The sequence below is a fragment of the Pinus tabuliformis genome, chromosome 2_2 (genome assembly GCF_031772625.1).
Source record: "Pinus tabuliformis cultivar Carrire ecotype Pingquan chromosome 2_2, CPIR1, whole genome shotgun sequence".
Lineage (NCBI taxonomy): Eukaryota > Viridiplantae > Streptophyta > Pinopsida > Pinales > Pinaceae > Pinus > Pinus tabuliformis.
The window spans coordinates 66,242,679-66,266,069 of record NC_142300.1 but is presented as its reverse complement, the minus strand read 5'-3'; the positions used below and the strand labels follow the sequence as shown (position 1 = coordinate 66,266,069).

The 23,391-nt window shown below is 39.9% G+C and overlaps 1 protein-coding gene across 1 annotated transcript in view; it reads left to right on the top strand.

Annotated features, from left to right (window-relative positions):
• Positions 1–23,391, top strand: part of LOC149191476 (5'-3' exonuclease family protein) — a 407,948-nt gene that overhangs the window by 152,042 nt on the left and 232,515 nt on the right. Inside the window, exon 3 of the mRNA XM_089406660.1 lies at positions 13,755–13,925. Within this exon, the coding sequence (XP_089262786.1) occupies positions 13,755–13,925 (171 nt within the window). The remainder of the gene's footprint in view (positions 1–13,754; positions 13,926–23,391) is intronic.

Here is a 23,391-nt window from a genome sequence, read left to right as displayed (position 1 = left end):
CTTGTTGAGCTACCTATAATCCGGACCCATGCGCCATGATCCATCATTCTTGTGCACCAATGCTACTAGAGCAGAGAAAGAACTTTGACTAGGTTGAATTGTACCCGCCTCTAACATTTCTGCAACTATACATTCAATTTCACTCTTTTGAGCATAGGGATATCTGTAAAGCCTGAAGTTTGGAGGAATACTTCCTGGAATCAAATGAATAGCATGATCATGATCATGAATAGGTGGGAGGCCTTTGGGAGTCTCAAATACCTTGGAATGATTGTCCAAGACTTTTTGGAGGTCTGGAGAAATAGATGATTTCGATGTTTGAACCTCTAGAGAACATAATTGTGTAATTATGCCCCATTGTTCTTTCTTTAGAAGCTTTCATGCTATTAGAGCTGATTATCTTTCTTGGTTTCCTTGCGATACCCCTTAATTCAACTTCCTTTCCTTCCCAAAAAAATTTCAAGAAAAGTTCTTGAAAATTAAAAGTTATCGTACCCAAAGATTGTAACCATTGGACTCTTAGTACAACATCCACGCCACCCATTGGAATGGAAAGCATTGGACTTTTCAATACATATTCTCCCATGGATAGCTTGATATTATGGCACTTTCCAGAGTAATTTATGGTTCCTCCATTTGCAAGCATCACTTGACACTCTGGTGCTGGATATAGGAAGCAATTTAATTCCTTTGCTATCTTACAATGAATAAAATTATGGGTACTACCCGAATCAATCAACACTATTACCTTTTTCAACATTATTATGGCACTTTCCAGAGTAATTTATGGTTCCTCCATTTGCAACCATCACTTAACACTCTGGTGTTGGATATAGGAAGCAATTTAATTCCTTTGCTATTTTACAATGAATAAAATTATGGGTATTACCCGAATCAATCAACACTATTACCTTTTTCTTCTTGATGTCTTTCTATCTTGAGAGTTTGAGGAATGGTAAGTCCTACCAATGCATTACAAGATGTGGCCGGATTCATTTCTTCTTTCTTTGGGGTTGATTCTTGGTGTATATCCCCCTCTTTTGATGTTTCTTGTTCCTTTTCTTCCTCCCCTTCACAATCTATGTAGATTAATTTCTTCTCCACACACGTATGACCTTTAGTGTATTTGCTATCCCAACTGTAACAAAGCCCTTTTGTTCTTCTTTCCTCCAATTGTTGTGGTGTCAACCTTGTAGGTTGTGGAAGACTATGATTAGTAACACTTCCATCTTTATAGTTGTGATTGGTAGACTTCGTTGTTGCTATAATTTTGCTTTCAACTTTTCTTGCCACCCTGAATGCCTTCTCCAAGAAATCAGGTTCTCAAAGGTGAACCTCATGTTGGATGTTATCTTTTGAAGTCCCTATGAAGACATCAATCTTATGTTGCTCTGGAATATCAGTTACCTTAATATTCATTTTTTGGAAGTCTTCAATGTGCTCCACCATTGAACCCTTTTGTTTGAGATTTATCAATTGGCTAAAGAAGGTGTTGCTCTTTGTATCTTCATAATGTGCTATCATTTCTTCCATAAAAATTGACCAGGTGACAAGTAGTTTATGAGAACAAAGCCATCTATACCATACAAACTGATTAGGTTCTAAATATAAAGATGCAATACGTACCTTTTGTGAGGGTTGCACATCCTATAGATCAAAATATTGCTCCATCTGTAGTATCCAAGTTACCAGATCCTTGCCATCAAACTTCCTCATCTCTATCTTTGGAATGTGGTGGTTCTTAAACCCCACATGGGAGTCTCTAAAATCGTGATTGATATTTCTTTTATCTTCATCATGATTTTCATGGATTGCCTTGTCACCAATGGGACACCTTTCTTCTAGCAACTTTGCCAAACCTTCTTTCAATCCTTCTATCTTGACATTCATCATTGCTTCCATGTCTGATTTTAAACCATCATTCAAAACTACCATGTCCCTTTTTATACCGTCTGTCTTAACATTCATCATGGCTTCCAATTCATTCTTCGTCACTTTTTGCGAGAGCAAAATTTGTTGCATTTGGTCTTGCAATTTTGATATATCATGTTGCATTTCTTCCCCTTCTTCATGTGTCATAGCGGAGTTTGCAGGTTGCTTACTAGTTGTTTCCATTTTCTTTCTTCAAGGCATCAATTAATGATAATTATGCTTCACTATGCCTTTTTGAATCACTTCAAAATAATTTTCAAACCAAACTTATGAAATTTTTTAAAAAGACTACAAACCTTTTTTTTGCTTTGTAGGAGCTCGATATTGAATCTGCTGTATCTCTGCAATTTCAGATCTCCAATGTCTGCAATTTCGTCCTATGGTAGCCCTTTGAAACCTCTTTCCAGCCCCACAGGTCTGATCAAGATTGAAGTCTATTGAAGTCTTCAGTAGAGCAGACACAAAGTGCCACGTATCACTGTTTCTACCTTCGGACTTGAAAATGCTACACAGAAAACTACAGTGCGTCCTCTTTCTGCAACTTCTTACGAAATTTCAATCTGATACTCGGAGAGAGTTATGACAATTTTCCCAAGGTCACCTGTTTGGGATGTAATTCGGGATCCTGCAAAAACCCTAACTTCCTTGGATCATATTTCGGAAAATATAGCGAGACAAGATCTGAAATTTGGACCCGAGGTTCAACGAGATTTTGGCTCAAATAGGTTTTTCTTTTAGCTTCTGAAATGTCGCAGAAAAGAAGTTATAGCGCAAATGCCATGATGACCTATTTGGAGCAACGAAACCCTAGAATCCAAATCTCTGATACCAAATGTTATGCAACCAACTCACAAAATAGAAGAAAAGATAGATTAACGCCTTCAAAATCAGCGTCTTCGAGGGGAAACCTTCTTTACATTACACAATGAACAATTCTTGGATGATTCAAATAACACAACCTCCTTTTTATATATAGGAATCTAAGGGGTCACAATATAATCAGAGCCAACATAACAATAATAATGTAAGGGCACCAAAATAACAATAGTGGGCTTTTATGGGGCACAACAATAACAATAAGGGGGCTACACTAATAACAATGAGGGAATACATTAGTATTATAGGGACCTAACACTGGAGCTGGCCGGGAGAAGTAGGAGATCATTTGGAGGGCTGTTTGAGGAGGATTGTTGGAGTTGGGAGAGCAAAGATTGACAAGATCAGTCACAACAACAAAATTCGAAATTGGTGGAGGGCCACGCTGTGAATGGTCAATTTTTGAAGGTTGGAACTAAGGGAAACCCTTTCTAGTTTTTTCTGGGTTTTGGGCAAGGATCACACTCCTAATTTTATAGAATTTTTTGAGCAGATCTAAGGGGTCAAACAGGGGTCCCAACTTAGTCAGTAGCTAGAGGAGCTAAGGGGAATTTGGGCCAAAATTCTGAGGTCAACATTTGGCTAATCCCTTCGTGGGTTGTTATGGGTATTTGGTGGAGAGGCCGGGGTTAGTTTCCTGTAATTTTCTGAGCACCAGAGGTGGGGTTTCCAGCAACATCTTTGCAGCAGACAACATAGTTTCACAAGGACAACACAGGGCATCATTGCAGCAGTTATTTGTGCCATGTGGGCTTGACATATTACCACCTGGGCTAGATCACGCTTGCCACTGTGGCAAGCCTAGGTGCCCCACTTCCACATTATTGTACTTTTCTCCTAGATTATAATAAAATGACTCAACGATTGGTTATTCTTGGAATTTTTATGGGTGTGCACTGAATGTTTCAATTTTATGGTGTTGTTTTTATTGTTTTCTTTGCGTAGCATTATTTTTTCCTAGTTTGGAACATTACAGTGGTATCGGAGCATGATCTTGGCCCAACTGTGAAAAATTAGCGAAAAGATCATGGAAGCTTTGGGTATGAGTGGACAATGACGAGTGAAATTGGAGACAAACCCATGGCTCAAGGGAAATCTAGTATGCAGAAATTCTGGGGTAGAATTCACTGGGACGATGAGCGGTTGGCCTAGTTGAGGAGGGTGATAGACCAAACCCATCCTCACCCTTACAACAAAGACGTTAGAGGTGAGGAGGTCGTGGGGGTGCAACCATCTACATCATGTGGGGAAAGTCGACCAGATCAGGGCACCAGATCTCTTGAAAAGGAGCAGGCAGGACAAAGACAATTAGAGGGTGAGACCAGGGGGCGCTTTTGCTGGTGGAGACCTGGCTTCAGATATCAGGAGCCCGAGGAGGAGGTTGAGCATGATGCTGAGACCTCACAGGATGGTGAGGAGCACATCGATATACCCGGTGTGGCACAGGAGTCACCTTTATTAGAGACCTCTTTGATAGCCCCAGTTGACACCTTGGTGGAGAAGATAGAGCCTACACACATAGAGCCATCTGTTGAGGAGGAGCCACCCATGGACGAGATGCCAACAATTGCTGAGGTATCTGGAGTTGTGACCGAGTTTACAGGCAATAGATGCCCACGACAGTTCCACCAGTTTCAGGCCGACCTTCTAGCATTAAAAAGGAAGGTCGCATTAGTGCGTGAGGCTATTCTGCAGCAGAACAAGGAGTTGGAGGGCATGAGAGCGGTTTGTGCCGAGTCCACGACCAAATTGACTCACGTTGGGGAGTGGTTGGATTCCCTACTAGTGCAGCTAGAGTGCACGTTGGAGCGTGAGAGCAGCTCTCTTCGGGCATACATAAACGGGGTTGGCAGCACTATTAGGTTACCTTGGCCCATTCGACAGAGAGAGATAGAGCTACCTAGTCATATTTTATTTATTGACCAGGATGGCGAGATGAGACGACCTGAGTTGCACAGGGTGCAACACCCACATGCTGGGGTTGTTTTATGTGTCGGAGTTCGTGCATTCGATCCCTCTCTTGGGGTTGGGTGGCGAGAGATGCTGAGTTGGTACTCGGTGGAGTAGGCTATGGGGATGGTAGTGGACCTAGGTGGAGCTCAGCTGGAGTTTCCAGGCACTGGGGATGTTGGAAACCCCGACTGGCATTGGGATTCAGGAGGGACCACCTATCATTTCCCAGGTATACTGGTTGACTACGACCTAGAGGGTATAGTTGACCTAGCAGTCGAGCGTGCGCCTTTGCTAGGAGAGTTTTGGTCAGCACCAGTGGCCAACCTGTTTCTGGACAAGCTTCTTGGGTTGACTTGGTACGACATTTGTACACAGGATCACGGGGTGATCAACACACACTGGCAGTAGTTCGTCGGAGGAGGTGGCATTGGTAGGCTACCATATGGTGCCTTGTATGGAGTTGGGGATTCTTCACTTTTGTGTGGGGGCCTGGGGCACATAGTACACAAAGGAGTAGTGCAAGGGTAGCATCATTGTTGACACATAGGGAGATTCACTTCTTGGATCCCTCAGGGAGGATTCGGAGTGAAGATCCATTCACCGGAGGGTTTGATGATGCGACGATGGAGGTGAAGATACTGGTCGGGTGTGGGTCGACGCATAGGTACACAACTTTAGACCATCTCATTCGGGGATGGGTAGGAGCATCTAGCGTGGAGCATTGGTTTGCAGATGGGCATGGAGGCACATGGGGGAGTGCCTCACATCGCATTGAGTACTTGTGGGGAGTGACCGCTGCAGTGACACAGGCAGGACACAGGACGGTACAGGATGGCATAGCCGTAGTCGGGGGTATCTAGTTGTTACCAAGATTCGCATGCTATATATGTGCAGAGGAAAGGCATAACCAAGTAAGCACAAAGATCAATTTATCTGCTCAACTGGGCATATCAAACCTGAACTATAATACCTGTTAACTATGCAACTTCAAGTGGCAATGAGAGCCAATTTTACAATTACTTCAATCTGAAATTATGATGCATTTCTCAGTATGCGACTTCAATTGTCTTCCATCTTGTGATGTTGTTTCAAATGCTCTACAGCCTTCATTTAATTAACATTGTTAGGATATAAATACCAATATGAAACTTGCTATAAAATCTAAATCATGAATTATGTTATGAATTAAGATATCTATAAATTTGTCTCATTGATGCATATGGATATGATTGATGAGCTAGAAATAAAAGAATAATTACAGGTTAATATGAAAGCTAATAACATGAGCTAGATATGGCCAAGTATGTTATATTGTAGATAACATGTATGAATTATACAGAAATTGTTTATTTTGAATATATTAATGCATATGTTATAATGTATGGACAAGTGTTTACGTTGCAGATAACATCATTACCAAAATGACCATGTGATGACAAAAGCTTCAAGAACAATTGAGGCTCAATAAGATTCCATGATAGGGTGATAACCCTGGTCCTACAGGGAGGGGTGGAGGTATTACCCACTGTTTATCCTCCAAAGCCTGGAGTCATGGGAGGACTGTGCGAGCCACGCTCCCCTAGATGTGTGATGATGACTGCCGGATGCCTACTGAGAAATCAAGTCGATATAGTCGACACAGATCAGTATAGCTGAAGCCATGACATACTCCAGTGGAGGAAGGATTGGATGGGAGCGGAAGAGATTAGGAAGGATAGGATGATTTTAGAATAGCTTGGGCACCCGGCTGGGACAAAGCATGGATATTAAAGTTGTAAAAAAAAAAAAACTACAAGTTTTAAAAATATAAATTTTAAAGTGTCCCCACATTAAACGAAAATCCAATTATGGAACATAATCCTTACATGATTATACTTATCGCTAAATAATTACTAATATTCTATATGCCCTAACTTCGGGACGAAGTTTTCTAAAGGAGGGGTGTATGTAAAGACCCATCTTAAATTATTGGGGACATAGAGATATTAGCATGCACACGAGACGTGCATATGATACCTACATATGCATGCATCACCTGCACTGCACTAGTATATATATTAGTTAATATTAAAAAAAAAACGTTTGTATTTAGGGTAACGAATTAGCTATTGAAATGAATACTTAACTTACAAGAACATAGTAGGGTATGTGATATACGTACCACCACCATAATACATATATATAATTCTACTATATAAAAATTTAAAGATAAATGTAATATAGTGAACTCACAACAAAGGAAGTATGAATTATACACAAAAGTATTATGTACAAAAGAATTATAATATACATATTATTCTACAAAAGAAACAACATATTCTATAAAATCAAAGGAAAGTATATATATATTAAATAGTGAATGTAATAAAGAGAAGAATATATAAAACCATAATACTATGAAAATAATTCGATTTAAACAAAAGTGAAACATAACATTATGATTGAGGAGGTATTGTATAAATAAGAGTGCATGGTCAACAAATTGGGAAGGGAGAAGGCGGTGACCGCCTCTGCAACTTATGAACTTATCAAATTAAAACAATAAAGAAAGGGGAAGCAGTGGAGGAGTCTCTGGGGGCATAAAAGGAGGAAGGGTACTGTAGAAAGGGGGACATTCTTTTATACAGAGAGAGGCAGAGGAGGAACTGACAAGAGGAAGACATAGAGAATAATGGAGCTTGAGCAGTTGTTCTTGAGGCTTTTGGGCACGGGGGCGAAAATATTTCGAATTTGAAGTATTATGGGGGTTGGGTGCTGAGACTGTACCTAGTTTGGTTGGGAGGTTTTTGGTCTTTTGCTAACGGGAGCAAGAACTGGAGCAAATCAGAAGCATCTTCAGCCAGGTAGGTACTCAACATCAAATTGATAAATTCTTATATTTTGAATAGTTATATCCTGTTAAAAAAATTTCAAGGCTTTACATTTTGGTGTACAGGGATAGGTTGCGACATATAGTGGCATGTCGAGGAATGTGGTGTTGCTTGGTGGTGTGTAGTGATGCATGGTGCGACGTAGTGGGCTCTTGGAGCGTTGCCTCCAAGGAGGCATATGGACAGGGGCATTAGGTGTATCGTTGGATGCAGCTCACCTAGGATCGATGAGGACATTGTTTAGCATCTAGGGACACCATACTTAGAGGAGACAAGGCTTTGAGGGAGTTATCAGCCGATCCAAGGTGGAGAGAGTGTCGTTTGTAGGATCACTCTTGGGCATTCCGACAGAATTTTGATCATACTGTTTGGGAATACCCACCCATTATCCTCCCATGTTACTTACAATCATAGAGTGTTTGGTTGTTTCCCCTTGACACTCTCCATTTAGGAAGTAGGGTATGGGAGGCTCACCCTAAACAGTTGGATGAGACACCGCGTGCCATGAGCTAGGAGGAGACCCTTTAGTTGAAATCCTTGGTAGGTGCATGAGCTATTGAATATAGGCCTGGGGATGGCATGGTTGATAGTCGAGGTAGCATATATTCCACCCCTGAGCTCACACTTGAGGGACGGTGGATGGTAGACTTCGTCTACAGGAGGGTACCCAGACTCCGAGCAGTGTCGAGGTGTATCATCAGGAGTTGAGATAACGGATTTCATTGCGTGGTCTAGCAAGAGCAGGGCAGTTTCACAGGCATGAGACCTACTTCTTATACTTGGGGTCTACCTAGGGAATACATACAGGGATCGGAGATGAGGGCCAGATGGGTTCTAGCTGGTAACGACGTTACACAACGACATCCTGTGAGGAGTGGGAGTTATGAGCTCTCCGTGTTTAGGGAATCCGTGGATCCGATTGGTGGGCAGATCACTCCACTTTGTGACGAGTAGGGGCATGGTAGAGGATGATCCAGTTCACTTCGGGTTTGACACATGGGGGATCACTGAAACTTCCATTGCATGGCGAGGCAAACTTGTCTTGTTATGGCTCAGAGTTGAGATTGGTAGTGGAGGGGTAGATATTGGCATCATGGAGATGCCCGGGCAACATGAGCTTGACGCTCATAGATTTTTCGCTGCTAGGCCTCAAGAGGGGAGGATATTGTCTGCGCATTATCGGGAGTATTTCATAGTCAAAGCAGCGTAGCGTCAACATGGTGGCACCACTCTAGGACTAGCAGGGAACTGGGGCATCACAACTCTTCACAACTCAATAACCTTTAGGGATGTGCTGGCTACTATAGGGGAAGATCATACAGATGTTCCATTGGGCTTTAGTGAATCACTGATGGAGCAAGGGACTTCTGGTACTTGCACCGGGCAAGATAATGAGTGGAGCGAGGGGAGCTTCATGTTGGACAGGATGGCCTGGGATACTGGTATTGAAGGATTCTTTCGTATTAAGACAGTGTAGAGGTCAGGTACGATCTAGTGGCACATTTGTGACCCTGGCACATTTTGCAGTGAGAGTGGGGAGCAACAGTTAGAGAGGATGCTTGCTCAGGCATTCTTGAGGACACGTGATTTTTGGTGTATTGGAGGAGCTTGCTAGATGAGGATGCTACTTGGGAGAGCGAGCGCATACTTGAGCATCCAACACTGAAGTTGCTTGGGGACAAGCAACATTTGAGAGGGAAGGACTGTAATGTCCCTTCCTAAATTATTTTGGAACAGGATTAATTTCTACATTTTGGGGCCGATTTTGGAGGTGATGGGGCCCATTCGATTTTATTAGGAGGCTAGACTTAGTAGAAGTTATTTCGATGTGGTTAATTTGTACATGGGGGCCACCCACACTAGGAGAATACGCATTCCCTAGTTCGATTTGCATGGAGGGGAAATCGATGGTTAAGTGAGGGACCCACGATGGAGGGAAAATGGAGGGAAAAGTGTTCCATGAAATCTATATGAGGAAGACAATTCTCCTTATTTCAACAACTTATCTTTTTGACATATTGAACTCAACCTTAGTTGCTCGAGCTGCTTAGCCAGGTCATTGTGCTGTTTAGCACACCAGTGTCTCTGAGCGTTGATCTCAACCCTTGCTTCGGTGGACTTCGAGTGCCACCCTAGGAAGGCAATTCGTACTACCTTGGAGGAGACCCGGTGGAGTTTCACAGTGACATCATTCAGCATTTGTCTCAGCCAGTGCGTGTTTCTGGAAGACACAGAAAGGGAGCACGTAGTTTGTGGGTTCATCCGGGCAACAACTGCTGGGGGAGTTTGGGCATTGGACCTACAATTGAGGATCAACCTTTCGGGAGAGTTTTGGATCAAGAGGTTGCTGTATTGGAGGCAGTTCGATTTACAGTCACTTGGGCCTGCGCAGAGAGCCATCACTAGGCTCACGTGGGAGTTGGAGGAAGGAATTGTAGCTGGCTGGGAGAAGTAGGAGATCATTTGGAGGGCCATTTGAGGAGGATTGCTGGAGTTGGGAGAGCAGATATTGATAAGATCAGTCACAACAACAGAATTCGAAATTGGTGGAGGGCCAAGCTGTGAAGGGTCAATTTTTGAAGGTTGGAACCAAGGGAAACTCTTTCTGGGTTTTGGGCAAGGATCACACTCCTAAATTTATAGAATTTTCTGGGCAGATCTAAGGGGTCAATCAGGGGTCCCAACTCAGCCAGTGGTTAGAGGAGCTAAGGGGAATTTGGGCCAAAACTCCGAGGTCAACATTTGGCCAATCCCTTCGTGGGTTATTCTTGGTATTTGGTGGAGAGGCCGGGGTTAGCTTGCCGTAATTTTCTGAGCATCAAAGGTGGGGTTTCCAGCAACATCTTTGCAGCAGACAACATAGTTTCACACGGGCAGCGCAAAACATCATTGCAGCAGTTATTTGTGCCATATGGGCTTGACATATTACCACCCGGGCTTGATCACGCTTGCCATTGAGGCAGGCCCAGGTGCACCACTTCCACATTATTGTATTTTTCTCAGATTATAATAAAATGGCTCAACTATTGGTTATTCCTAGACTTTTTATGGGTGTGCACTGAATGCTTTAATTTTATGGTGTTGTTTTCATTGTTTGCTTTGCGTAGCACTATTTTTCCGAGTTTGAAACATTACATTCCCTGTCAGGGATGACTTCTCCAATCGAGAGTAGATCATTTTGATCTCAATAATCCTCAAGAAATAGGATTGAATGTCCTCGTCCTTACCCTTCTTAATATCCTTCAACTTATTATTGAGAAATAGAATTTGATTAGCATTACTAACCTTGAACATGCCGACCAACCAGTCATAGATCTCCTTGGAGGTCTTCAATTCAGAGATGTAGGCCACCAAATGCTTGTCAATGGAATCCCTGATAATCTTCTTTGCTTTGACTTCAGCCCTATTGTACTTGGTCTTTGTAGCAACCGGTGTGTTTGAAGGAGGTTTAAGGATTTTACCTTGCACATAGTCCATCACTTCTTTTTCTTCCAAGGTCAAATCAAGAGACATCTTCCATCCATGATAGTTAGATTTATCATGGAGCTTGTCTTCAGCCGGGAAGTAGGATGAGGAACCCATTTAACATTTTGTCCTTGTCCAACTGTCTTTGGTGATTGCTCTTTCACTCTTGCTTGGGCTTTGTCTTCACCTCAGCTCTGATACCATGTTAATTTTAGGCAACAATAGTATGTTCTATGTTTTAGAGCAATTTTACTTCAATTTCTTACTAGCCTAGTGTCAATATTCAGATTAGCAATCACATCAACATGATAGTAAAATGTAGATAGAATATAAACATAAACAATAGAAGACAAGCCAAGACAAGAGGACACAAGATGTGGCACCAGCTAGGGACAAACCCCAATGTGGGGAAACCCTTGATCAAATCTTCTTTTAGTCTTCTATAGTTGAGCAGAGAGAGATAGTACAATTTACAAATTTGATAATTTATAACAGCAACAAAAGAGCCTTAACCAGAAAAGTGAACACTGGTCAACAGGGCAGATTTGACCCTCAACAAATTGGTCAACTTCAGTCGACTTCGGCCTCCAAACAGCAAGATAAAACAGCCCTCAAAACAGTCAAATTCAGCCCAGTCAAAGTTTGGTCAAACAGCCCACATGTGGTCAGCACTAGCTGTAGTCAACACTGGTCAACAGTCAACGATTAGCGTCGATTTTTGTGCCCATAAAGGCGGCCTGCCCAAACAGAGATATCCCTCACAAAAACACAGTCAAAGAAGGTCAACGCATGCTGGTCAATGCTTGGTCAAACTGTCTAGAAATTCAGTCTTCTGAAATTTCGGACATGTGGAGAGAGAGAGGCCCAGAAATCTGTACCCAATCAATGATGAGAGAGAGAGAGAAGTGTGAAGATGAGTGTGTCCAAATGAGACTAAGTCACCTTCTATTTATATGCAACGTTGAGGATGAATAGACGTAACTGTTGGGCTTCTGAGCCTACATAAGTTTGCTGGCCGACTTTGACAATTTGACCATAATCAAAATAAATTCATAACTTCATTTGTACATGTCAGAATCGGATGATCTTTAGATCAATCCTATACCTCTCGGAGAGAGGAATCCAAGAAAAATATCAGCTGTCATAAATAAGATCACTGATGTGGAGTTTGGCCCTAGTTGCCAATTTTAACACATTGACTACTGCTGCAAATGCATGAGCAGTTCTGATGATGGTATGTAATTCTTGCAGTGTGCCCGTGTTCACCTGCTATCAACCAGTCATTATATAGTTCTGAACATAAGTTTTAGGGTAGAGCCCTCCTGCTGGTATAGATGCTGAGAATATGTGCAAGAATGGCTCTCCCTTTTCTTATCAGATCCAACACATTCATCTTCGGAAAACAGGATTATAATAGGCGCCCTCACTTGGGTTAAATGATGTGTCTCTCATAACTGTTTGTAACCTCTTGCAAGCTGCTTGAGGGAACTTCACCTATCTCATGTAGAATAAGCATGCTCTATCCTCTAGCAGCTTTTAACATTTTGAAAAACAACAATTTCATTAAAGGAAGCTGGTCAACTGATGTCATCTTATTTACCCAACTGATAGTTGGCAGTGTTGCAGTTTGCAAAGCCAGAGTATGTCCTGTTGATATTCTGGCTCCAAAACATTTCATTTGCACACTGTGCAGCATAAATATTGAACTCGGGCAGAGTAATTTTCACTTTTGTGACAAGCTGCTAAGAACTGGAACTACTGATTCTGGGTAAGATAACAAAGAAGATTTTCTACATGGGATCTCTCAAAATGCAGTACTACGATTGGCTATTGGAGAATGAATATGCTCAAATGTTGCCAATAGTAAATATTCCTGGAGGCTAAGAAACTTTGAAATCTTCTCTAAGTGAAAAGCTGGACTTCCATTCTTGGAAATTTTATCAACAATTGTGCAACCACAAACTCATTAGGATAAAGGGTTGGAGAGTATTCCATCTTGTGTAATAATATGATTGAGAAAGAAAGCCATTGTATTAAAGATCCTTGAAACCATGACATGGTTCTAATCAGCATTTATAGCTTATTCCAAGAACCTGGAAACAAAGGTCAAACTTCTTGCCTCTCTTTTTGGTTGCTCCTAAGACCTTTTGTCTGTCAGCTAATCCTCCAAAGGGCATTGCCTATGGTCTGATTTTGTCCTCCAGACTTCACTAAATATTTCTCAAATTGGACATGCCTTTTGAGGGGTAACAAGAGGCGTTCACAATAAAATTAAATTCCAAAGAACTAAAATGTTTGAAGTTTGAAGATGTAGTCTTGGTTTTCTCTTTCATGTTGTTTTCAATAGTGAATTGTTATACTGTAATCTAAAATGCATGTGGTTGTTTATTCTGTGTTTCTGATACCATCAAAATTTCTAGTGTGATAGGTAGGCAGTTTTTTGTTTTGTTCTGTTTATTTGTGTGGCAAATTAATGCCTTTTCTTTTCTTTGATTACCAACTCTGGTTTGTATTCAAATTGACAAATTGTAATAGTTGGCAAGACATATATGTAATTGTACTTATCAAATTCTTGAACTTGTGGGCATTGAGGCAAGTGGTTGTCTTGCTATTTAGCAAATCAAGGGGCTCTAACATCTTCCATTGGTTTGGAACCAGGAGCTGTTAGAACTTATGGGAATGCCAGTTTTAAGAGCAAAGGGTGAGGCTGAAGCACTTTGTGCACAGATAAATAGAGAAGGCTGGGTGGATGCTTGTATTACAGTTGATAGTGATGCATTTCTTCATGGAGCTAAATGCATAATAAAGTGTCTCCAAGCAGATTGTAAAGTAAGTTTATTCATTAACTTTCCAAAAGATTTTTAAAAAAATTGTTATTTTTAGTAGTTGATTTATTACCCAAGTAAAGTATTTAATGGGTCATTACCTTTATGCATGTCACCATGTTTCTTTGACATAGCATAATGTCCACCAACATACCCATAACCTTGGTTAAAGTGTATCTATGTGACTTCGACTAATCACATCTGACTAGGTGCAAAATATCATTTGGCTAAATCAAGACTATGGATTTTGTATATGCTAATTCATTATTTTGGAGGACCAATGTGATATAATGAATCCTATATCTTATAGATGTTAAACGTTTAAGCAATCATATCTTAGAATGTGAGCACACCAAACAAGTGATCATGGCTTGTAAGGCTTAGGAAATTTAATGATCTTAGGTATAATCTTGTTAATCGAGGACTTTTTGCACTTAGAAGGTGCACCTCCTCCATTATTGGGGAACTGAACATCGTCTATTTTTGCATACATTGTTGTTAGCACAAGTGTCTGGAAGCCATAAATCATACTCTATCAAGTTTCCTTATGGTTCCGCTGTTCTGACTATGCTTAGTTAATTGTGGAGTAGCACCCATTGTTTAGAATACACCAGGTGGAATGGAGTGCAAAATGATAGGCCCAATAACAAAACTATAAGAACATACCTAGACCCATTAACAAGTAAAACCAAATAATCAGAAATGCATTGCAAAGTGAAGTGAGGCCTACCTTAAACCATGGGAAAGGCAGCTGAGGCAAGTAAGTACATTAGCTCAGTTGATGTGTCAACAATCTGAACAGTCAAGTCAAAATCCAACACCAGTCAAAGATCAGGCAGTATGTCTCTTCCAACAATTGAATGATATTATATGACGCCCAAGGATGGTTACAGAGTGGAGAATGCAACAACTGAGCTACGAGCTTAATAGGTTTTGTGGACCTTAAGCTCAAACCTACAAAAAACCAAATTTCAAAGTGCATGCATTCATAGGTGGGGGTAGTTGGGACATTAAAATGCCTCAACAAACTTAATGTGTTTATCCCCATGGAGAACTAAGATCAAACTGTGAGCTAACCAGAATCCACATGTACAATAAATGCAAGTTGTTAGTGAGTAGTACAATGGTGAACATGTGGTCTATTCACAGCAGGGTCAATTACAATGAAATCCCAATGATGTCTTTGCGATCATCACCAATAATCAAGCTCCAAAGACTATGTTTTTGAAAGTTCAAAATTCCAAACAATCATCCATCGCATAGTTGTTGATTTTATAGCATCAAAAGGTCTTCTGCGTATGCTTGTGCCTAGCATGCAGGAGAAGAAGTCCTCTTTAGGTGGTTGTTTGAGAGGAGCAACTAATATGATTTCTTTCCAAAGTCTAACTTAGGAAAAACACATTAATTAATTTAATTAATTAATGTTGGCTAATTGAGCAAATTTCTAAGGATAAATATTTAATTATTTAAGTGACTTAGATCTAATCTCAGCCATTGATCTAAGTGGGTTAGGATTTAATCCTAGCTGTCTATCACTTTGGAGATTGAGGGTTAGGGATTTTGCTCAATTTGAAATTATAAAGAGAACCTAAGGGAGAGGATGAAGACACACATTGCATTGTTGAGGAAGCGATTTTCTCATGAGTGAGAGGCTTGAGTGACTGAGGAGAAAGAGGAAAAGTGTGCAGCTGATTTTTGGAAGGAGAATTTTGATAGAGGACCAAGATTTCTGAAGGGGGGCAAGATTTGGAGGAGAGAGGCTGAGTTTTGGATGAAGCCGAGATTGTGAGGAGAAGTCGAGATTTCTAGCCAGCGTCGTGTGAGGAAGGGAGCCGGAATTTTCCCGAGGTGTAGGCATACAGGTGGAGACTGAGAAATTTCCAGGGTCAAATTATCTCCCAGAGCAGCCATTTTTTGGGGGGCCGAATTCTTCCTTTGGCCGAAAATCTTAGGGCCTATTCCAGGTCTTAGTTGCTGTATTTTCTGTGTGTCTCTAGGCCCCAAATTTTCCAGATTTCATTATAAAGTGAAGGGGATTTATTGGGCTGAATTTCTGCTGTTTTGTGGTGATTTTCTATTTATTTTTCGCTGCAAATTTACTGTTAAAGTTCAACAACAATGTATTCAACACATGCTTAGGAGGTGTAACATGATGACATTAACCACTACCATCAATACCAATGATACTTGCCACTGCCAATGCTAAACAAGACCAACAAACAAAGTGCATCAATCACCTTGCAACACTAGAATTAAAGCCCAAGTAAGCTAATAACAATGCATGAGGGGTATATGGTGAACAGGCACAAGGTATGTAAAGTCAGCACTTGGAATATAAACACCTAGTTATTTTATCCGAGTCATCACAATCTAACAAGTGCCATATTTTGTGGGTACTGAATCGTTAGACTAAAACAAGAAAAACACAACCAAGATTCTCCACTAATGATACATTAGTGTTTTAAAAACATGTGCCACTATCATTATGAATTGAATTGAAAGCAACCACTGAGGGAAGTGCCACATTGTCAAATAGTCATTTGTGTGCGCAATGAAAGATACTCAAGCTAGTGATGCTGTTGTGATAGCAATATTATAAACCATAAGAGAAAAGCATCATGCATATGTCATAAGTTATGCTACTACATGTCATCATAAAACTGGAGGGCATGATGACGTTGCCATCATATATGATATCAACACATCTACTGCCTAGTCATCATATATTTCTCTTGTACAACTAGGTGGTGGGCCATTTGGTTTAGGTTTAAGGTATGTTGTGAAGAGCAATATGACCGATAAAGGGTACAGTCATAGATAGGATTCAAGGCTTGGATTATGTCCCCTTCAATGTTAGTTTTCTGAAGTTTGAAAGAAGAACTTCAATTCACAACAATATGCGATGATAATATATTTGAAAAAAAAGAGGGTCAACACCCTCAGGCATGAGAATTTTTTTTAAGGAGGCTCTGACCACTTTGATTCTTGTCATTTGCCTTTGATAAGAGGTTCTTGGTCAAGTGGATGTTTACTTGGCCTATGCTTTGATATGTCATTATAACATATTATGGCCTTGACTAATTGTCTTGCATCAATGGCTTTCGTAGTTTTGGAAACTCCTTTAAGAAGAAGCCTACATCTACTCTTGTGCTTGTGGTTTCTTCATTGTGGAGTTTGACTTGTTTAGCGCTAATGTGGGTCAAGCTTCCCAACCTATCTTGCACTTTTGTGGTTCTAAATCTTTGTCTTCCTTCAAAAATGCTCTGGCGAAGTATCATTTATGTTCTCTTGAAACTCTTAATAGATATAAATGCTAGATTGTATGTTGAAGTGGATTTTGAAAACAATCCACTTGAAGTAATCTTAATAGAGATGGTAAGGACAAGGAAGCAAAATTTAGATTACAAAGAGGTGGCCTTGAGATGTAGATCATGCTTTGTCTATAGGGACTTGGCAATGTCCTACCTAAAGTTATTGAGACCAGGAAAAACTATAGGACTCTTGAGCCAAGAAAAAGAAAGAGGGAATGTTCTTTGTCCATATATTCATGGGTATATAATACAAATGTTGAGACTATTTGGTAAGTGTTGCTGCAAAATCTAACAGGGGTAGTGCAAAGCCCCACTAGGCGGAACCAAACCATATGGCAACAAGAGAAAGGGTTGCCACTATCACCTCAACAACCTTTCTCCTATTCTTTAGTGGTATTTGACAGTGGACTAGAAGGCCTAGATGTTCTATGCCAAGCTTCAAGTACTCTACTCCTAGACCAAAAAGATGGTTGTTTTAAGTTAGGGTTTCAATGATTTGCAATGATAAGGTATACAATGTCATATAGCAGCCAAAGAAAAGGCCTTTCAAGGCATAAGCAACAAAAGGAAGTAAGGCCTTCTAATAGACAAAAAGGATTAGGTTTATTGATGGGATTTTATGGTTGAAAACATGCATAAACATCAAATAAGTATGACGTCAACCCTAAATAGTGAGGGTTTTACCTAGCAACAATGCTAGATTTTGCTTTTATATATTTTACTGATGCAATTCCTTCTTTATGAACCATGCACATCAAAATCAAATTCACTTTTATGCAATTTTCCACATGAAACCCTAGCCGCTAACCCTAGACGTCTTGAAAAAAGGTAAAGGAGAAGGAAAATAATTAATTTGATGGATGATGATACAACTTGTGAGTAGTGCCTTATCCTAAATGGGCTTAATGGAGTCTTCTAGGGCCAATTTAGTGAGAATGATTTTGATGGAGTAAGGCGGGAAGACTAGGGCATCCACTTTTAAAACCCTAACTATTTTCCTTGTGAGGGGAGATTTTAATTATAAGAAATGCAGATTAAAAGTTTCCTAGTAGGTTTCGAAGAGAACAATTTTTCATGTTATAATGGAGCGAAACTTCAACATAGATTTAATAATTATTGATGGCATAAAATATAAACCCTACTTCACAAATACAATATGCAAAATATAGAAGATAAAGCATGAAACACTATGCAAAATATGCAAAACTATCCAAAGAAACACTTCATTCAATCCTAGGAAATGATCTCCACACAAAATTCCATCTCTAAGAGATTTCACCATAGAAAATCACATATTTCCCAAGTAGCAAAAAAGGACTAATCCACACTCTTTTTCAAGAGAAGTGTTAAATGTGTGATGATCAAAGTGAAATAAGGGAGCCTCTATTTATAGGAGGCTTAACCACCCTCATTTCCACTAATTTACAAGAAAAACCCTAAGACAAGTTGTAATGTCCCAAATGCGATGTTTTGCTAATTTTTACAGAAATCTAGGTTAACCAAAAATTCTTCATAAAATAACCTTTCAATTAACAAAAGATTGCCACTGGTCTCACAAAATAATCTAATCTCTAAAAACTTGCTAAAATCAACTAAGTGGCTAGGCCATTCAATCATGTCTCCCGGACTTGTTGGTTGTCACCAAGTCTTTCATTCTCACATTTCATAGGGACTAACCCCCATATCCTGCTGTTAGGAGACAGCTAGAATGGAGAGGGTAGGGATTAGAGTGACAACCCCTGCTCAGAGTCGTTGTCGCAATGCCTATACAATTTGAGCGACAACAGGGTCAAAGTTGTTGGAGAAGTTGCTGGAAGGTCGAAGTTTGTTGTTGGAAGCTGTTCAAGAAGGAAAGTTGACTTGGTCTTGGAGGGTCTTGGTCAAGGGTCACAGGTCTTGGAATTCATCAATTGAAGTTCTATAAGAGGAGAAGAATTTTGGTGGGTTTTCTTATCAGTTGGAGAGGTTTTGGCCCTCGCTGATCGCTTACATATTGTGTCCTATTGTCTCATTGTTCTTTATGACTTGGTAGTTGTTTGATGATAAAGAGCACTAATAATAATAAAGTGAAGAAGAAGTTAATCAAGTTAAGTGAAAAATACATCACAAGCAGTTATCAAAGTAAGAGAAATCACCTACACTTGCTGCCCCCTTGATTTCTCGAAAAGAGGGAATGTTGAGCTTTGTAGCTCAGAAGGTACTTCTAATCTTGTGTCTTGAGTAGAAGGACCATGATTTGCCTTGTTAGGAGCTTGTATTCGACATGCAGAGTGTGCAAGTGAGTTGCACGCATGTTGATGTGTTGCGCTTGACATGAATGAGATGTTCATGTAAGGAAATATAAATTTATGACTTGTACTAGAGTTAAAGTAGAGAAAGCTAAACATAGGATAGTTAACTAAAGTCACTTATCTTTAGCTAACTTGATGAGCTAATTTTAACTGTCAATCTTAGATTGGGAAAGTTATAAATTGAGCCCAACTGTTGAGGCTAAGACAAGACAATAACACAAGATTGAGAGAGGCTTCTCAGTGAGCATGTGTTGGGTTCGAGAAAGTGCAGAGAGGTTGGTGATCATTTTTCTAGTCTTTATTTTCTTAGTAGGGCCATTATCCCAAGATAGGAGCCTAAGTAAGTTTCGTGATTAATTTATTAATGAAGAACTGTTGATTGGGCAGTAATTTGTTTATGTGTATGTGATTTAGATCGAGTAATTTTGCTTCCACTAAATATTTTGGTTAGGAACTTAGCCGTGCATTTGTTCAGTTAATAATTGTTGTGAATCAAATACCGGGTGTTGGGTTCGAGAAATTCTAATAAATACAAACAAGCATAAGCACTTGATTGCAAAATGAATAAAGTACCTTTTGATTGGAAACCCACCTTCATCCCTGTGCTCTCTGTTGTTTTTCTAGTGCAATCAAGGCTAATTTTTTTTTTCAAATTTGGTAACTACTTCCAATGATACAACAAACTTCTTTAGAGCATTAAATTTGACCTTTAGAGCATTCCAATCATCGCCAAGTAGTTACACGACCATTAATAATATAGAGTTGTAGAGATAACTCTAAAACAACGACACAAGAGACACTAGGAATTAGGCCAATGGCTAGGGAAAAACCCACAAGGGGAAAACCCAATCAATCTTTCCTTATGAGAGAGAGTTCAATTCATCAATTTGTACATTAGTGATAATAGCATGCCATTCACAATGATCTTCAACAAAACATATAAACAAGATCAAACATCATGGTAGCTCAAGTCAATTCTCCAATTTTGTTCATAAGAGGTCTGTAACTAGGTCTTTCCATGGCCTCCAGGATGTTGAAAATTAGCAGCTGAGGGAGCAATTTCCCCATTAGGGAAGAGCCCAACAAACCCTAAGGAGACCCCTCTTGCACTTGGAAAAATTAAAATTGCACATGGAATTTTTATTATTATTAATGCTGGTTGGGGTCAACACAAATTTATCAAGTCGACCTAGAAGAGAAATTCAACCTCGTAACTCATATAAATAGACCTAAGTTGACATCACTTGGAGGCATCTCATCACACATTGAATCTTGTTCATTTGGTTCGATCACTTCTGAAATTGCAGGGCCGAGTTCACATGTGCAAAGGAGAGAGAGGAGACTTTTGTTGACTACGTTGAATTTTTTTATTTTCGTCCTCCTTTGACCAATGTTGACTTTTTTATTTTATTTTTTATTTTCATCCTCCTTTGACCAATGTTGACTTGGGCCTGTTTTTGACTAAAATCTGATCTGTTTTGGAAGCTCGCTTTGGCTAGGATATTGACCAAATTATTCTGGTCACATTAACCATCTTTGATCACAAATCTCAAGCTAGGGTTACCATAGGTTGACTGTTTACTTTGATTGAATTGCAGGAGGATTCTTGGATCTGTTTTGGTTGCTTTTGACCAAGCAAGGAAGGATGAATTTATTGCTACTTTGATTGAAGTTTTCTAAGCACATTTGATTGTTAACTTTTACTGGTTAGGGCTGCCGTTGACTGTACTTTGGCAAAGTCGAAAATTGCAGGACTGGTACTTTTAAGTTTTACCAGATTTGACCTTTATCTCTCATATTTGATTGGTTGACTTGGAAGTCAAGGTTTTGACTTTGATTATTGTTGTTGGATGTATTTGGACTATGTATCTTTGCTGAACGTTTGATGAACATCTGGTTTTTCCCTGGTCTTTGACTTAAATCTTTGTGTCTCATTGATCTTGGTTGTCTTCTATTGTGCATATTGTTTATTGTTCTATCTACAATTGCTTATTGTTATTGGGTGATTGAAAAGAAATTGGAAATGTGTTTGATATTGAAGAAGAAATTGTTTAAGTGATTGTTACGACATAGAATATTGTGAAAAATTAACATGGTTGAATTGAGGCTTCTATGATCCATAATATTTGAAAGAATAACTTCGGCGAAAATCACATGTAGACAGACATTTGTCGACGCGTTTCGAACCAACTAGTGTGGTTCATCGTTAGGACAAGTTGAAGAAGCAGATCCAGCTTAGCATGATAAATAGTCTGAGCAGAGCTAGCCGTTAGTCAATTTAGCCATTGGAGACTCTGCTCAGACTATTTATCATGCTAAGCTGGATCTGTTTCTTCAACTTGTCCTGACGATGAACCACACTAGTTGGTTCGAAACGCGTCGACAAATGTCTGTCTACATGTGATTTTCGCCGAAGTTATTCTTTCAAAAATTAACATGGTATCAAGGATGAGGTGAAGATAACCCCAAGAGACAAGAGAAATCACCCCTTTGGAGAGATCTTATTTACTGTTGAAGCTCATTTTACTTGGTCAAGATGTCTACCTCATACTTCAAGATTGAGGAGAAGTTGAATGACTCATCCAACTTTGCTGCTTGGAGAGCTAGGACGGATTTGACTTTGGAAGAGAATGATGTCATGGAATATGTTGAAGGAAAGGTACCTGAGCCTCCAGAGAATACAACTGTTGCTGCCAAGTCAAAGTACAAGGAAGGTGAGATCAAAGCTAAGAAAATCATTAGACTCTCTGAGAGATCATTTGATCACTTATGTTTCAAAGATGAAGAAGTCCAAGGAAATGCATAATAAGTTGATTGGAATGTATTGGGTCAACAACTTGTGCCATATTCTTTCTTTGAAGAATCAACTCAAGGACATCAAGATGAACAAGGGTGAGACCATTCAAGCCTACTTCATGAGGATATCTCAACACAAGGATCAACTTTTGACTGTTGGTGAAATTATATTTGATAGACAACTGATGTTGATCGCCTTTGGAGGTCTTCTTATGACGTGGGAGACATTTATTACAACCATTAGCAACAATGATAGGTTTCCCTCATTTGCTGAGCTATTCGACAAGTGCGTTCTAGAGGAGTCTAGGATGATCTCTAAGGGAAGAATTCAAAATTATGAAGAGGGAGAACCTACTGCATTCTATGCCCAAGCCAAGAAGAGGAAAGAAAGAGGAGGACCATCTAATTCAAGAAAGGCTGCTCCAACATTCAAGATCTCCAATAGAATATCTAGAAGGAACATATCAAAAGTTCAATGTTTCAAATGCCACAAGCATGGTCATTATGCCCGAAACTCCTGGAAAATGGAAGTGCTCCAAGGTCCAACAACAATCGTGGCTACAACAACAACAAGTCTAACAATAGAAGAAGAGAAGCTCCTGTTGCTCGTGAAGAAATTCATCGTCCTCAAAAGAGATCAAGAAATCAAAGGTATGATAATAATGCAGTTGAAACTCGATCCGAGTACTTTCTTGTTTATGCTCTTTCTAGTTCCTCTCCTCTAGATTCTTTTGATGGTTGGTAGATAGTGGGGCTTTTAGACATTTCACTGGCTATAGAGAAGTTCTCTCAAACTTTGTTGAGGGAGTCTGATTTGAAGATGATTCTTGGAGATAATTCTACATATCCCATGAAGGGGTTTGGATCTATTTCTTTTCATTTGAATTATGGTCAAATTATACATCTGCATGATGTCCTACATGTGCCGGGATTGAAGAAGAACCTTGTCTCAATTTCTGCCATGGAAAACAAGGGTTTCAAGGTTGCATTCATTAGTAGGAACGTCCTTGCTTGGCCAAGGAGAACTAGTATGAGAGATGCCTTCATACTTGGGACCAGAAATGAAGGCCTA